This window comes from Papio anubis, chromosome 2 (genome assembly GCF_008728515.1).
Source record: "Papio anubis isolate 15944 chromosome 2, Panubis1.0, whole genome shotgun sequence".
NCBI classification, from domain to species: Eukaryota; Metazoa; Chordata; class Mammalia; order Primates; family Cercopithecidae; genus Papio; species Papio anubis.
In genome coordinates, this window is record NC_044977.1 from 46209147 (window position 1) to 46224503 (window position 15357).

General features: G+C 50.0%; 1 protein-coding gene and 1 non-coding gene across 2 annotated transcripts; one reads left to right on the plus strand and one right to left on the minus strand.

The window, feature by feature from the left end:
* The first annotated feature begins 1021 nt into the window (after positions 1-1021).
* Positions 1022-10713, plus strand: LOC100999756 (nuclear pore membrane glycoprotein 210). The gene is made up of 3 exons (XM_021934163.2): positions 1022-4673; positions 7354-7434; positions 8235-10713. The coding sequence occupies exons 1-3, from the start codon at positions 4467-4469 to the stop codon at positions 8628-8630; spliced, it is 684 nt and encodes a 227-aa protein (XP_021789855.1). The 5' UTR covers positions 1022-4466; the 3' UTR covers positions 8631-10713.
* A 2889-nt stretch (positions 10714-13602) lies between these two features.
* LOC116274029 lies at positions 13603-13706 on the minus strand. The gene has a single exon (XR_004182509.1). It is a non-coding gene; the product is annotated as a small nucleolar RNA U13 (small nucleolar RNA).
* Between the last annotated feature and the right edge of the window lie 1651 nt (positions 13707-15357).

Genomic DNA, 15357 nt, shown 5'->3' on the forward strand with positions numbered 1-15357 from the left:
GGGGGGCTCTCCGGGGCTCACGCAGCAGGGATCCTGTGGAGGTTTTTATGTCCACACGATGGTCATGGGCTGTGCAGGGTTGTGATGAATTCTGCTCACCCAGCCTCAAAACACTCTGTAAGGGCCTTTATTTTGTTTTTTGGCTGGTTTGTACATGGAGCTTTATCTGATTTAAACCTAGAGTTTCCTTCTTCTCAGCAATTCTTTACATTTCAATCAAGTCCTCTAGGTGGAACCCATGCAATAACCATGGGAGGCTGAGGCAAGTAGATAAGGAGGTCAGGAGATCAAGACCATCCTGGCTAACACAGTGAAAGCCCATCTCTACTAAAAATTAGACAGGCGTAGCGGCACGTACCTATAGTCCCAGCTACTCAGGAGGCTGAGGCAGAATTGCTTGAACCTGGGAGGCGGAGATTGCAGTGACCTGAGATCATGCCACTGCACTCCAGCCTGGGTGACAGAGTGAGACTCCATCTCAAAAAAAAAAGGTGGGTAGACAGAAAATGATTAAAGTGGGGGCTCTTAGGCTGGGGTAAGTGGATTGCCTGAGCTCAGGAGTTCGAGACCAGCCTGGGCAACACGGTGAAACCCCGTCTCTACTAAAATACAAAAAATTAGCTGGGAGTGGTCCCAGCTACTCGGGAGGCTGGGGCAGGAGAATTGCTCGAACCCGGGAGGCGGCATTTGCAGTGAGCCAAGATCGTGCCACTGTACTCCAGCCTGGGTGACAGAGGAAGACTGGATCTCCAAAATAAAAAATAAAAAATAAAAAATAAAAAATAATGGGGTTCTTGCCTTGAGCCCAGAAGTTCGAGGTTGCAGTGTGCTGTGATGATGCCACTGCACTCCAGTCTGAGTGACAGAGCTAGACCCTGTCTCTAAAAAAATGAAATAAAAAAATAAAAACAAAGATCTGTTCTAGCCACAGTGGCATACACCTGTCATCCCAGCTGCTGCTCTGGAGGCTGAGTCGGGAGGATGGCTTGAGTCCAGGAGTTTGAGGCTGCAGTGAGCTGTGGTGCTACCACTGAACTCCAGCCTCAGAGACAGAGCAAGACCCTGTCTCTTAAAAAAATAATAAATAAATATTAAAAGGGTCTTTGGCAGTGAAAAGGCTGGAAAACCCTAGCTTTTCACTCACACCTTTGCATTCACTGCTTCACACGGAGCTGGGGCTGTTGATCAGATACAGAGTTGAGCGAGATGCACGGAACTTACACTGGTGTGACCTCGTGGGCTGCTCCCAGGTTCTGCGATTCAGTCCGTTCTGATTGGAACGTCTCATGGAGAGCTGCCGCTGAAAAGTAGCTGTCTCATTTCTGCCAGTCCCTGTCTTGCAGTTTCACAGAAGACCTCACAGGCGGCTTCTCTACCGCCAGGGCTGCAGTGGCAGGTGGCCAGCTCAGGACGTGGCATCCTGGGACTGCATTCTCACTCTGCCCCCAAGTTCCTGCACATCGCAAGGTTGCTAACTGCCCCTCTTGGATCAGCTTCCATTTTCTTCTCTTTGTAAAATGTGCAAAGTGGAGATCAATGTTCAGTGAGATCTAGCTCAGCACTGACGTGTTATATCCCAAGCCCATCTCCTGGCTAGCAGTGGGGTTCGTGATGAGAGGTGGGCAGGGCACTATTTGGGGTAGGATTTCCCTTGTCCACTGCTTTCCAGTGCTGGCCTGGTGGGCTCTGCCAGTGGGGTGATAGGCTGGTGCTGAGGGCAAGGCACTGCTCATGGACCTGAGCAGAGGGGAGCTATGCATGTAATCCACCACCCGCCCCTTCACCCCGGCCCTGAACCTTGCAGGTATACCCTTTGCTCCCTGGCTCGTCTACCATCATGACCCATGACTCGTGCCTCGTCTTCCCGTCCCTGGCCAAGGCTGTCGTTTACGTGTCAGACATTCAGGAGCTGTACGTCCGTGTGGTTGACAAGATCAGTGGAAGCTTCATGACAGGGCCTCCTCAGCAGACCTGCAGGAACTGAGAGCGAGGGGGCTGTGGGATGTTTCATATGGCCTTCGCTTTTGCTCCTGGGGTCTGCATCCCTTCCCCTGTGAGCTTGCAGAGCTGTCTTCTATCTTCTTCGCTCCATGCTGATGATGCGGAGTCCCTCCAGTAAGGGACTTCTTCATCCCAGGTGACATCTCCATCAGGCTTGGCAGTAAATCTTGCTGGAAGTTGCCTCTAAATTAGCCATGACCTGGGAATTCTTGTCTTTTAGCTGGTGTAGGTTATTAACCAGCCAGGCACACGACTCGCTGAGCATGGATTTTCCCCCGAAAATACAGGTTTTGGGTTCTCTGGAGTTTCAGTGGCAAATCAGTACAACTCACCCATGCCAAGTACCATTGCAAAAAAGGACAAGGAATAGATCTTGTTTTATCTTTCACATCAATAGGGAAATTTTACTACTCCAAATATCTGAGGTGACTGAAGCTGGGCTTCCAGAGGGTTGTGGTTGGGATCCTGATTGGATAGAAGGGCTGGTAATTAAAAGGGCATATTAGGCTCCTTAAGAAGCTATTATGCTCTACCCAGCCTCACATACTTCTCCTATAATCTCATTTCCACTGCTGTTTGCTAATTTTCTGTTTCTTCACTGTGTATTTCTGACTCTCATTTCCTAAGGTTCTTGTTGTATTCTACACTGCCAGGTGTGAGCTATTCAGTCAGTGAGCATTTATTGAACTCCTACTGGATGTCTGCTGCTGTTCTAAGCAGTGTCTCATCTCCCTAATTAGTGTATTAGTTATTTAAGAGTAGAGAGTGGAACTTATGCCTCTAAGTATCCCCAGTCGCCCTCCCCTGACCCATCCATTGGAATAAGCGCTTCATCAGTTTTCATTTGCTGACTGGCTGATAGTCCAGAGGTAAACCTGGGTGACTCATCCCTGATTCCCAGGTCTGTGGGTTGAGACTGGTGATGCTATTAGTATCTCAGGAAGTCATGGGGCACCATAGATGGTGACATTGGTCTTTCAGAGGCCATCCCCGAGCCTCTGTCTGCATGATGCAGGTGGAGATTGGGAAGACAGTGAAGGCAAACATCCGTGTGCTGGACTTGCACAAGAAGCCCCTCCTGGCCAAATACTTCCCCTTCCTGCACCTGAAGCTCCGAGCAGCCTCCCCAGTTGTCACATTGGTGTGATTCCTCCTGGTGGTCACCTCCTCCAGCAGAGATGTCACAAAGGGAACTCCTGAAGTAGGTGATTCCTGGACGAGGGGAGCTCTGAGGTCTCGCATGGGCTCAGTATGTGGTGTGGGGCTGTCTCAAGGTATTAGGTCATGACAGGAGCTGCACTGCAGCCACAGGCCATGGCAGTCGTAGCCCAGGGATTGTTCCAAGTCTGTTCACAGCAGCAACATTAAACCAGCCCTGCCAACACCCTTCCTGTGCCTGGGCCACACTGGGGATGGTGGCATCATTAATTTGTGATCTGAAGCAGGTGGGTACTGTCTGTGTCTCTAGATGGACTCGCACCTTTCTTCTGGCAATGAGAAATTTGTTTCTGACCAGCAATAGCACAGCACTGCAGAGACCAATCTTCCTACACAAGCAGTGCCCTGGATGCCTCCTGTGTTCACTCACCTCCTCCTGCCAGGAGGGCACTTGTAGGGGATGCAGGAGGAGCAGGTGGGGACTTCACCGGCTCCACAGCATGGCACGGGCATCCCTGGTCTCCTCCTGGGCTAGTCCTTGTCCCTTGATCCTCATCTGAAAAGTTCTGAGAGCACCGACAAGAGAATGATTCTAAGGTGTTTTTCAGCAGAAATTGGGAGAAATTTAGGGAAGGAGGCAACCTGCAAAAGAGGAGTCAGGGAGTCCTAAAGGCAGTGGATGGCAAAGTTTGACCCATGCCAGCGTTTCCAGAGGGCATGCTAGGACATAGATGCAGGGCTGCCTCTGGCTCCATGGGCCGGGGTGGCTGGAGGGTGTGCATTGCTGGTCAGCGACCACACACTGAGAACTGCTGATCCAAGGGGAGGGTTCCAGCTGCGTGAAAGGTCCTTGTTTTCACGGGGTTTCACTTCTCAGGAAGTGGAGCACAGTCACAAACAGCAGAATACGCCCCAAAGAACCAGAGAGCCTCGGCCAGTGGCTGGGAGGCAGCCCCCAGGACCCTGGGGCCCACAGGTCACTGCTCACAGAGGCGTGATGTCCACGCCCTGACTTTTCTCTCACGAAACATGTAAGTCATATTTAATGCCATGGGTTCAGGGCACAGCAGTTCCTTCTCTCCTCTATCCGAGGAAGGCGACAGTGCTTATCGGGGTCATGATGGAGGTGAGAACTGAGAGGCCACATCATGCTCGAGCCCCAGTGTGGGCCACTGCATGGCAGCCCCGGCTCCTGGAACACTGCCTCTGTCCCAGCACGTGGTGACTATGTAGAGGTGGAAGCCATCAGCACTGGGGCCCTGGTTCCATCTGGGAGAGACACAGGCTGCCTGGCACAGTAGGCACTGATGCACTGCTGTTTACTCCCCACTCAGGTCACCTCTGAGGGCAGCCCCCAGCCTCAGTCCAACATCCTTTTCTCCATCAGCAACGAGAACATTGCGCTGGTGAGCACTGCCAGGCTGGTACGAGGCCTCACCATGGGGAAGGGCACTGTGTCTGGGCTTGTGCAGGTGGTGGATGCAGAGACTGGCAAGGTGGTCATCATCTCTCAGGTAACAGACGTGCTGTTGGAGACTGGCACTATCCGAACTCCCCAGGACAGCCAGCTCTGGTGATAGGCCACTGCTTCCCAGAGCAGCTATGCCTGAGACAAAGGCCTCTTTATTGTGTTTGGGTTCTACCTCTGAGGACCACCTCTCTCCAAGGGTGCTGCTTCTGCCCCCTGGGTCTGCAGTCCTTCCCAGGGCCCCCTGTGCAGGACAGCCCTGCTGACATGGGAGCACCCAGACCCCCAGAGGTTGCTCGTCTCCAGGCTGAGTCTCCCAGTCTTTCCAGCTGCTCCTTACAGGACAAGGTCGTCAGCAACCCCTGGCCCCAAAGGGCCCTCCCAGTGGAGGGTGAAGGCAATCGTGGTGAGGGCAGGTGCTGCTCCAAGCACTCTGCCTTCATGTCCTTCAGTCCTCTCGGTGCCCTGTGCATTTTCCTGCTGTCCCCCTTTGATGGTGAGGAGACTGAGGGACTAGCTAGCGGCCCACAGCCACCATGTGCCAGTTCTGGGATTGGGCCCAGGGCCGCCCAGCATCAGAGCTCTCGGGCCTTTTTTTGGTCACTCGAATCTGGGCTCAAGCATGTGCTGATAGTAGAGAAGGGATGCTGTGGGCTGAGCATGCCTTCTGGGTGCATTGTATGTCTCCAGAATAGTGCGGTGTATGTGTGGTGAATTAAAAAATTGCACTTCAGCCCTGGAGTTGTATTTCCAGGTGGAGAGAAAAACCTGGGTCATCTGCTAGCATCTTCTACACCAGCCGAGGTTGTCATCTTCCCAGTCTCTGTGCAGGGTGGAGGACTTTCCAGATTGCTTTTCTGGGCTGGCAGTGAAGGTAGGAGGCTAAGTTAGGACAGTCTTCTCCCCGGAGGGTCTCCCTGTCCCACTTTGGTGGGATTGACTCCAGCAGGTGAAAGTCGGTGTCTGGAGAGTCTGACAACTCCCCTGCTTTGTGAGGGGTGGGTCTCCTTTGGTCCTCTGGAGAGGAGGTGAGAAACCATTTCCGTCTTCTGAGTAAGTCTCAGGGCTAAAATTGGGGCCTTTGCATTCTTTGTGAGCTCCTTCGCCAGCGGTGACTTGCAGAAGCATCTCAGGGAAGGTTGCTTTGGGGTTCCGCTCACAGCTGGGCCAGAAACTTGGTCTGTAAGAAGAGCCTTTTGTGATGTTTAATGCAACTGTGGACAGAAACCTGTTTCAGAATCAATCATCCCGTTCCTCGTGAGAACTAGGTCCCCTGGAAGCAGTCCGTGCAGTCCTGAGTTCAGAGCCTGTAAACACAGCGCCCCAGGAGCTGGTGAGTGAACTGCCCTAGAGGGGGTGCAGGGAAGTCTTTGTTTTCAGAGGCTGACTTTGATCCGCCATTGAGTTCAGTGATTTACTCTTTTTTCCAGCATTTTCCGTGCCTGCCCAAGTATCCCTGTTAAGCCACAAAGTCTGAATCGCAGAGGTGGATGCCCAGATCCAGTGTGTGTCAATTTCCAAGACAAAGTCTTGGGGATGTTAAAATCTGTCCTGGGAACATGGCAGGGTTCAGATTGGCTTCCCAGAGTGTCACATTCAGGACTATGACTTACAGACAGGAGGCCTGGGTTTGCTTTTTTGTATATTTGTTTTGTTTTGTTTCTCTAAAAAGGATTGCAGCCTCAGGAACTGGTTCATTTTCCAGTAGCTAAAAGGGTAGCTGGCTGGAAATTCAGCCAGAGGGACACAGGGCACTGAGTATCCCTCCTCTTTGTTGTCTGACTTTGCTGGCATTCTCCCCTCTGGGTCCCCCATCTGGTGGGTTGGGGAGGTGCTGGGGAAAGGCCCTGGTGGCCCTTGGCAGGTGGAGGGGCTGCATCACCAGCCCCATCTGAAAGGCATCTTCTTGAGCCCAGGCAGGCAGGGGCTTCGCCTGCAGCCCCCGTGTCCTTGCCTGGAATGTGATTCTGGTCAGATGCTTCCAGTTCCATCTGTCCAATCCAGGTCACACGAGCAGCACCCCAAGGCCACAGGGAGGGCCAAGATTAGCAGGAGGAGACTGAGCAGAAGGATAAGTGAAAGGAGGGGAATGAGTGCTTATCAAGCACCTACTATGTGCCAGGCATTAGCCCAGGTCATGAGGCACAGAATGTGGGCTCAGCATGAGTACATGGCAAAGAGTCTAAGAGGTTTAATCACGTCAGTTCCACATGAGTCAGCAGCACTAGAAAGAAGCCAGGAGTGTTAGATTAATAGGAGTATAGAGTTGAGAATGAAGGAGGTTATAAGGTCTGCTCTAATCAGATTCCACTGGACTCCTGCATTTGTCCCTGTACTCTGTTTAGTCAGATATAAGCAAGCTGGATTTGAGTTTGGGAGGGTCTGGAGACCTGTCGCTTGAGGGCAGCCTGGCCTAGAGAAGAGCAGACCCCAGTCCCTGGCCCCAAGTCTGAAGTGCTGACCTGGAGCAGCTGGATGAGACAGGGTGGCAGCCTCAGAGCACTGGGCTGGGACCTGCGGGGCCGTGGGAGAGGCAGTGGCTGGCTCATGCAGGGTGAGCCACCCATAAAACCAGGCCTCTCTTGGCAGAGGAGCACAGTGCTGGGGATCCTGAGGGGCCTTCTCGCCACAGCCTCTGATCTGCAGCCTCCTTCCCTTGAGGGGTCACATTCCCAGCCAGCACAGCATCCTGGCACCCCGCACCTGAGTGCCATGCTCTTCCCCAGGACCTCGTTCAGGTGAAGGTGCTGCTGCTTGGGGCCGTGAGGATCTGCATCCCCTTCACGCGGATGAGGATGAGCACTCAGGTGAGGGGACCTCCTGGGCTCTGAATCCGGGTTCCCAAAGAGCCACTGCTGGAACCCTGTCCTCGAGCTACAGCACTTCTCCACCTCCTCCGTCTGCCCAGCCTGGGTATCTAGGGGCACAGTGGCAGCTTCCCACCCACCCCTACCCAGACAGACACCCTCTTGTAGCCACTGAAGAAGGCCTGCTTCCTACTAGCCTGTCACCTTCCCACACCTCAGATAGCACCAGGCGCCTAACAGGAGCGCGGTGACCGTAGCACTTACTCCACTTCATGCTGTCTTGGATATTAATCCGTTTGGTGTTCATAGCAGCCCTGGGAGGCTGGTGTCAGAACCATCTCCATGTCACAGATGAACAAATGAACGCACAGAAAGCTTAAGACTCATGCCAGGGCCACCCAGCTAGGAAGTGGCAGCACTGGCAGTGGACTGGGCAGCTCGGCACGGCACCTGCTGTGGCCTTTTGCCGTCTAACCTCCACTTGTGCCCTCAGCAGACTCTCAGCAAATAGAGACTGAAGGAGCCGGGGACCCCACCCTTGTGTGCCCTGTGAGCAGGGACCCCGGCTAGATTAGGAGAGAGGGGCCTAGAGGAACCAGCACTGTGGGGCAGGGCAAGCTGTGCTGCTGGGGAACACACAGCCTCCTAGACCTCCAGGGACTCCTTCCAGAAATGGGTCTCTTGGCCATGGGGAGGCGCAGCCCGCTGCAAGGGAGGGACGGCGTGGGGAAAACAGTCCTGGCTCTGGCTTGACTGGTATTTCATCAAAATTCCCAAACTTGTGCCGTGTCCTTCTCTAGTTGGGGAAGAACTGGGTACATCTCCTACTGCTTGAAGGAGGCACCACAGCTTCTGGGGGCATTCCTAGTGCTGGGACCCCGCTGGTCACCAGGCCTGACTTCTCCCCACCAATGTCTATCTATATCACCCGGATCACCAACCACCAGAACCCTTTCTCCTTTGGCAATGCCATGCCAGGCGTGACCTTCCACTGGTCTGTCACCAAGTGGGGCATCCTGGATCTCCAAGGGCAGCACCACAAGGTAGGCAACCACCCACCGAGAGCTCACCTCCCACCCCTGTCCAAGGCCAGCACCCTGAGAGACTTCCTGTGGGAAGTCCCCACCCTCACACCCAGAGAGGCCCTTTCTGTCCTCTCCCAAGGCTCAATGGGACTCCCTTCAACTAAAGGCTAACCACACAGACAGGGTGGATAGATTCCTCTCCTAACAGAAGTGGCCATGTGGGGAAGTCACAAAAGTCCTGGGAGGTCAGAATCTGCAGCTTCTGACCATTTTCTGAGATGATGTCTGGCAGCCCTCAGTTTCCCCTGGTTTATCCGAGAGGCCAAACTCCCCTTCCCTTAGCCCAGCGAGGGGCCCTGGCTCCTCCTGAGATGTCAGAGCTGGAAGGTGCCAGGGAGAACCTACTAAGTCCCTCTTAGAGTTAAGCAATGCCAGAAATGGGAAGGGACTTGCCCAGGGTTGCCCAGCAAACCAGTGGGGAAATGGGACTGGGCACCAGCCCCTGTAACTCCAGGTTCAAGCCCAGGTGGACCTTGGGCACACAGGACCCAAGCGAAGGATGGGTTGAAAGGTCGCTTCCTGCCCGGTTCAGAGACAGCGGGGATGGAGGCTAGGGGAGAGGCCCAGGCCCGGGAACGGAGTTTCCCAAAGGCTGCCTGAAGCTCGTCTAGTGTAGGATGAATGCCTCCCCACCCCACCCAGTGGGAACAGGATCCTGTCCCCAGTGCCTGGGGGCTCTCCCAGATTGCTCTAATGGAACACAGGCAGTGAGACTTGTTAACAGATATCCCAAAATAGAGCCATCTGTGGGTACACACTGCAAAACCCAGCATCGCTCTGGGGACCTACACACACTGAGGGCTGCGGGATGTCCTGTCATGAAGACCCCTGGCTTGCGCGGGTTGGCCCAGTGTTTTCCAAATGCACATTGTGAGATGCAAGCAGGGCGGGGCCCGTGTGCCTTTGCTGGGGGGACCATGTCTGTGAGACCTGGCCCTGAGAAGCTTTCAGTCTTCGGGGGGGTGACGGCAGCTCATTGCAGTGGGGTGAGCATCCATGTGCGTTGGGTGCTGTAAGAGCTCAGAGCTGGGGCCGAACGAAGTCTTCACAGAGGAGTCATGTTTCAGGATGAGAGGGACTGGCAAAAGCCTGGAGGTGGGAACTCACTTGATGTGTGGCAAAAGTAGCAAGGAATTCTGAACTTAGGGTCTGGGGTGCCCCTTCACGCAGCGAGAGACTGGAGCTCACTGTGTCCCAGTGGTCGTTAATGTAATCATCTGTGTTTATTTAACAAACAAGCACAGAGCACCCGACAGAGGCTGAGGTGCCCTTGCGCACTTTCCAATAGTGCCGCGTCCAGTCCTCAGGTGAGGCCTGTGGGGCAGGGGGTGCAGGGGCTGCTGCCTGCTGATGTCCCTGAGACGGGGAGGAGCTGGGAGGGAGGGAGTCAGACCAGTTTCCTCTTGGACAATCACAAGTTAATTCAGATGATATTAACCACAGGCCCAGGGCTCAGGCCCAAGGGGCGTCTACCTGGTCTGATCAGAGGCCAGTGGGGAGCTCAGGGCACAGCTTTACCTGCCAGTGAGTGACTGCCCCTGAGCCAGGCTGGGCGGCCGAGGAGGCAGCAGCCCCGAGGGACCTTAGAGAGGCGACTTACACAGGTGGTGGACACATCTGGAGTCTTGCAGAGAATCGGCCTGGAGTTCCCAGGTAAGTGCTGCCACCATGGGCTCAGGGAGCCACCAGGGCCTCGGAGCACCTCCATGACTCAGGATCAGATCTGAGCCGACCTCATGAGGCTGATCATCTGCTGGACTGACTCCTCGCCAGGCCCCTGTGTGTGTCTACGTGGATCCTGCAAGAACATGGCCAGCCAGAGCCAGCCAGAGGGGCCTGGGAGGTGGAACAGGGGTTGTTCTGAGACGGTGGCAGTGAGGAGCAGGATGTCTCCATGAGAGGAAGGTGGTGCCTTGCCCAGGCTCAGTCCTGGCACAGTTACCCTGAGCAAGATCCTGGCACTGGAGTTGTGTGTGCTGCCCTCCGAGCTCACATTCTAGCAGGTAAAGTTCTCTCTCACTGGGCACGGAGGGAGAAGCTTGTGTTTCCAGGCTCCTTGAAGGAGCTCCCATTAGGCTGCACGAACATGAGCCTGCTTGCCTTTTCTCATCACACCTCTGACCTTTTCCTTTATTTTATGTTATTATTTTATTTTTAATTTTTTTCACACAGGGTCTTGCTCTGTTGCCCAGGCTGGAGCATAGTAGTGTGATCACAGCTCACTGCACCCTTGAACTCCTGGGCTTAAGCAATCCTCCCAGCTCAGCCTCCTGAATAGCTGGGATTACAGGTTTGTGCCATTACACTTGGCTATTTTTTAAATTTTTTATAGAGACAGGATCTCGCTATTTTACCTCATGCTAATCTCAAACTCCTGGCCTCAAGCGATCCTCCCACCTCAGCCTCCCAAAGTGTTAGGATTACAGGTGTGAACCACTGCACCTGACCTCTACCTATTGTTAGTTATTTGTGTCTTTCCTCTTTATATCTACATCAGTTTTCACCATAGAGTTGTCTATATTACTCATTCTTTTCAAAGAAAGTTTTTTATGTGATTGATCAAATTCACTTTTGCTTTCTAATTCACACATTTATACTTTTACCTTTGTTAGTTCCTTTGTTTTATTTTCTTGGAGTCATTTTGCATTTTTTCCTATTTCTTAAATTGAATATTCAATTTATCTGCTGTTTCCTTTTATAAAATAAACATTAATTTTGCAAAAATAATACATGCTCATCTTTTTTTCAAATAACTCAAGCGACACATAAAAGTTGAAGGGTTGGGAGGCCAAGGTAGGTGAACTACCTGAGGTTAGGAGTTCGAGACCAGTCTGGCCAACATGGCGAAACCCTGTCTCTACTAAAAATACAAAAAAAAAATAATAATAAATAGCCAGGCGTGGCGGCAGTGGCCTGTAATCCCAACTACTCAGGAGGCTGAGGCAAGAGAATCGCTTGAACCCTGGAGTTGGAGGTTGCAGTGAGCCGAGATCGCATCATTGCACTCCACCCTGGGCGACAGAGCAGGACTCCATCTCAAAAAAAAAAAAAAAAAAAAAAAGCTGAAGGGGACAAAGCAAAATATAAGGTAATGATCATCTCAGAGTCTCGCAAGAATGATTTATTGTCAATGTATGATTATCATTATTCCAGATATCTCTCTAAACATTTAAATAGATAGAATATAAAGAGATACTATTTTACAAAATATGATCATGCTAATTGTAAAATAAAACATAAATTAAATTTTAAGAAAAAAGGCTAAAGTAAAACTGTAGGAATTATTCATTCAAAATTTTCAGACTTTTTTTTCAAAAAAGATGTTAGTTCCTCAAAGATCTCTTAAAAAACGTGATTATGAAACAATGAAATTGTTAACTATTGTTAATTATTAATAGCAAGTTCCAATTTTCAACTGTATGTTTTCACTTCTTGGTAAGAAAAATAAAGAAATTAGAACACTTATACTGTCTCCTACCTCTCCTCCTTCTCACTCATGATTTTGTACATTTTATCATTTTTTTTTTACATTGTCAGCCTCTATAATATTAGTATTCTTCTTGGTAACCATACTTCTCACAATTTAGTTTTACTTGTTGAAGTGAATATTTAAGTAGGTTTGATGTCAAACACTAATCTTCTTCTCATGGCTTTTGCATTTATGAATTTTAATATTTTAATCACTTCTTTGTTGCTCAGTTTGAATTGTTCCAAGTACATTTTTTTCAAAAAGGATCATGGTTGTTGTCTGCTCTGAGCTTTTTCATGCTTGAGAAGGTCTACCTGGTACATACATATATACATGAACGGTTTAGCTAACTGTAACATTCCTGGTTCATACTTTCACTCTGAGCTTTGTACATTTCCCTCTCTCTCTTCTGGAATGGGGTATGGAGATGGACAATTCTGAGAACAAATTTCCACCTTGTATTGTGTATTAGCTATTTATTGCTGCATAACAAATTATCCCAAAACTGGGCAGCTAAAAACAATACATACTTATTATCCCACAGTTTCTGTGGGTCAGAAATCTGGAAACAGTTTAGCTAGATGATACCGGCTTGGAGTCTCTGTGAGGTTGCGCCTAAGCTGACAAATGGGGCTGCAGCCACCTGAGGCTCACCCAGGGCTGATGGATTTTCTTCCAGGCCCACTCAGATCCTTGTGACATGGGCTTTTTGGGGGTCTTTATGGCGTGTTACTCCCTTGATGAGTGACTGAAGAGACAGAGAGAGAGAGACAGAGAGAGAGAGAGAGAACCCATGCTAGAATCCACATACTTTTATAACCTAACTTCAGAAGTGACATACCATCACTGTCACTTCCTGTTGCCTTCTGTTACCTACAGATAAACCATTAAGTCCAGCCCACATTCAAGGGGAGAGGAAGTAAGCACCACATCAACCACAGAAGAATAGAAAGAAGTTGTGTGCATATATTTAAGACAACCACATACCAGGAACTGCTTTTTTTTGGTATAGATAACTATCTTTTTTAAAATTTACCCTTGACATTTGGAGACTTCATCCAGTTACGTCTGAGTTGCAAATTCAGGTATATCTCTAAAATAATTTTCTTTGATTACATCTTCACATATTGTTTTCATTTTACTTATTCTTTCTTCTTTTTCGGGAAAACCAATTATATGTTGGATTTTCTTTGCTTTCATATTTAATATATCTGTAATTATTGTTATAACTATATTGTTTTCCATTAATTTTTTTCATTAACTTGTGTTTCTTCTAGCTTATTTACCATGTCCCTAACTGTGTTTTTAGTTGTGTTTATTCCATGTGCTTCAGTATATTACTATTTGTATATAGATTTACTGCAGAGCGCAAAAGCACATAAAAACAGCAAATATATTCTATATGCAAACAGCTATACATAGTTGCTGCTTTTAATGAGGTCTTGTGCTCTGTATTATTTTTGCTTTTTATTTCTTTTCTAGGCTCTTCCCCTTTCTCTTAATCATCTAATCACATTCTGTGGCCTTATTATCTCTTTTTTAAAACTATACTTTTTCTTGAGCTTCCTGCTATTTTTTAAAAGACCAATCATGGGGATTTTTTTCTTTTTTTCATGTCAAACAGGTAATGTGCTGAAGTTGTAACAAGGTTTAAGGGAGGCACATCTCATATATGAGTGTGAAAATCCAATCATCACGCTTATGAACCACAAAAGGATCTAGATAGTTTTTCTAGCTTTTCTGAAATTATAAAGAATTGTTTGTGTAAATTCTTTCAGTGTCTAGTTGAACGCTGAAAGTCGTCCATGATGTGTGCACTTCATCTGCAGTGTGCCTGCAAGCTAATTTCTTCATCCCCTTTTTTCCTTTTTTTTTTTTTGAAATGGAAGTCTTGCTACATTGCCCAGGCTGGTTTCCAACTCCTGGGCTCAAATTATTTTTCCACCTCAGCCTCCTGAGTAGCTGGGACTACAGGTGTGCAACCCCATGCCCAGATCCTCATCCCTTTTTGGCAGCATTTTTGTATACATCTCAAATGCCACCAATGAGTGCCATGGATTCAGATGGGGAATTAAATTCCCAGTTACAATCATCTTTAGTTTAATACGCCATGCCGATAGCTCCACAGAAGGACACAGGGCAGGGGCTTCAGCATTCATTACCTCTTCATCTGACTGGAGATTCCAACAGCAACCTAGGCACACAACTTATTACATTCCCTTACCCACAGGGGACAAGGGCAGCTGCAAGACTAAATGCTCGTGGGCAAACTTGACACAAAAGCATCCCTTCAGTTTCTCACTAGTTTTTTCTATTATTCTGATCATATAGGCTCAACCCTGATGCCCACTCACAGCTCCCCATTCAGGTGTGAGCCCATGGACGAAGGAGGAACAGAAAAGAAAGTGCACACAACAGGACATGTGTATCCACCCCTGTAATTTCCAAGGAAATGGCACTGAGAGAGGAGGCTTGAGGTAACTTTCCCAGATAGGCCACAGTCAGTCCAGGTCTGGTCTCAACCATTTTCTCACAGAACCCTTGCTGGCTTTTTCTAAGCATCACTGTTTCCTTAGGATTTCACTTGTCCAACCAGAAACCTCTGTGGCCAGTGGCGCCTTTGCCCGAGTTTTGCTCAGGCCTGCTGGGCTCATTCCTCCCACTCAGCCCAGCAGGCTGCACTCAGCTCACCCTACCAGTCCAGATCCCCACCTGCCAAGGGTGATCCAGGCTTGCAGTGGCAAGAGACATGTGAATGAGTGAGTGTGGGGTCTGGCCACTGCCCATAGCCAGGCATGCCAGCTGCTGTGGCAGGGTGGGTAGCTCCAGGCGCTGGCACAAGTGACTGCTCCATGCAAAACTGCAGCTGGATCAGATGTACCACAAACAGCTTCTGCTGTGGGTACCCGCATCTGGACAAGGGAAACATGGCAATGCCCAGAAGCCAGGAGCTGCAGAGCCCCAAAGAGGGTGTCACAGCCCTGGCTTGGGAAGCCTCTAGGTCTGAGCTCCCCAAAGGGCCACAACTCTTCTCTCCATCTTGTCGCCTGCAATGTGGCAAGCAGTGGGGGGCATGTTTCAGCCCTGTCAGTCCCACCATTCAGTGGGTCCTGAGTTCTTGTCCCATGTCCAGGAAGAACAAGATACACGGACAACTGGAGGGTGAGCAAGGTGGAGAGGAGTTTTATTGAGCAACAGAACTGCTCTCAGGAGACCCAAAGTGGGTAACTCCCTTCGGCAGGCAGGTTATCCTGATAAGTGTCCAGCTCTCAAGTGGAAAGGAGACCTGTAGTGGGTAGCTCCTTTCCACAGGCAGGTCGTCCTCACAAGTATCTGAGCCTGGATTAGTCTGGGGTTTTTATGGGCTCA

Coding starts and splice junctions, on each gene's coding strand:
- LOC100999756 (XM_021934163.2), top strand. CDS start 4,467: ATGCACTGCTGTTTACTCCCCACTCAGGTCACCTCTGAGGGCAGCCCC. Junction 4,674..7,353: donor AGGTGGTCATCATCTCTCAG/GTAACAGACGTG, acceptor GCTCTTCCCCAG/GACCTCGTTCAGGTGAAGGT. Junction 7,435..8,234: donor GGATGAGGATGAGCACTCAG/GTGAGGGGACCT, acceptor GTCCTTCTCTAG/TTGGGGAAGAACTGGGTACA.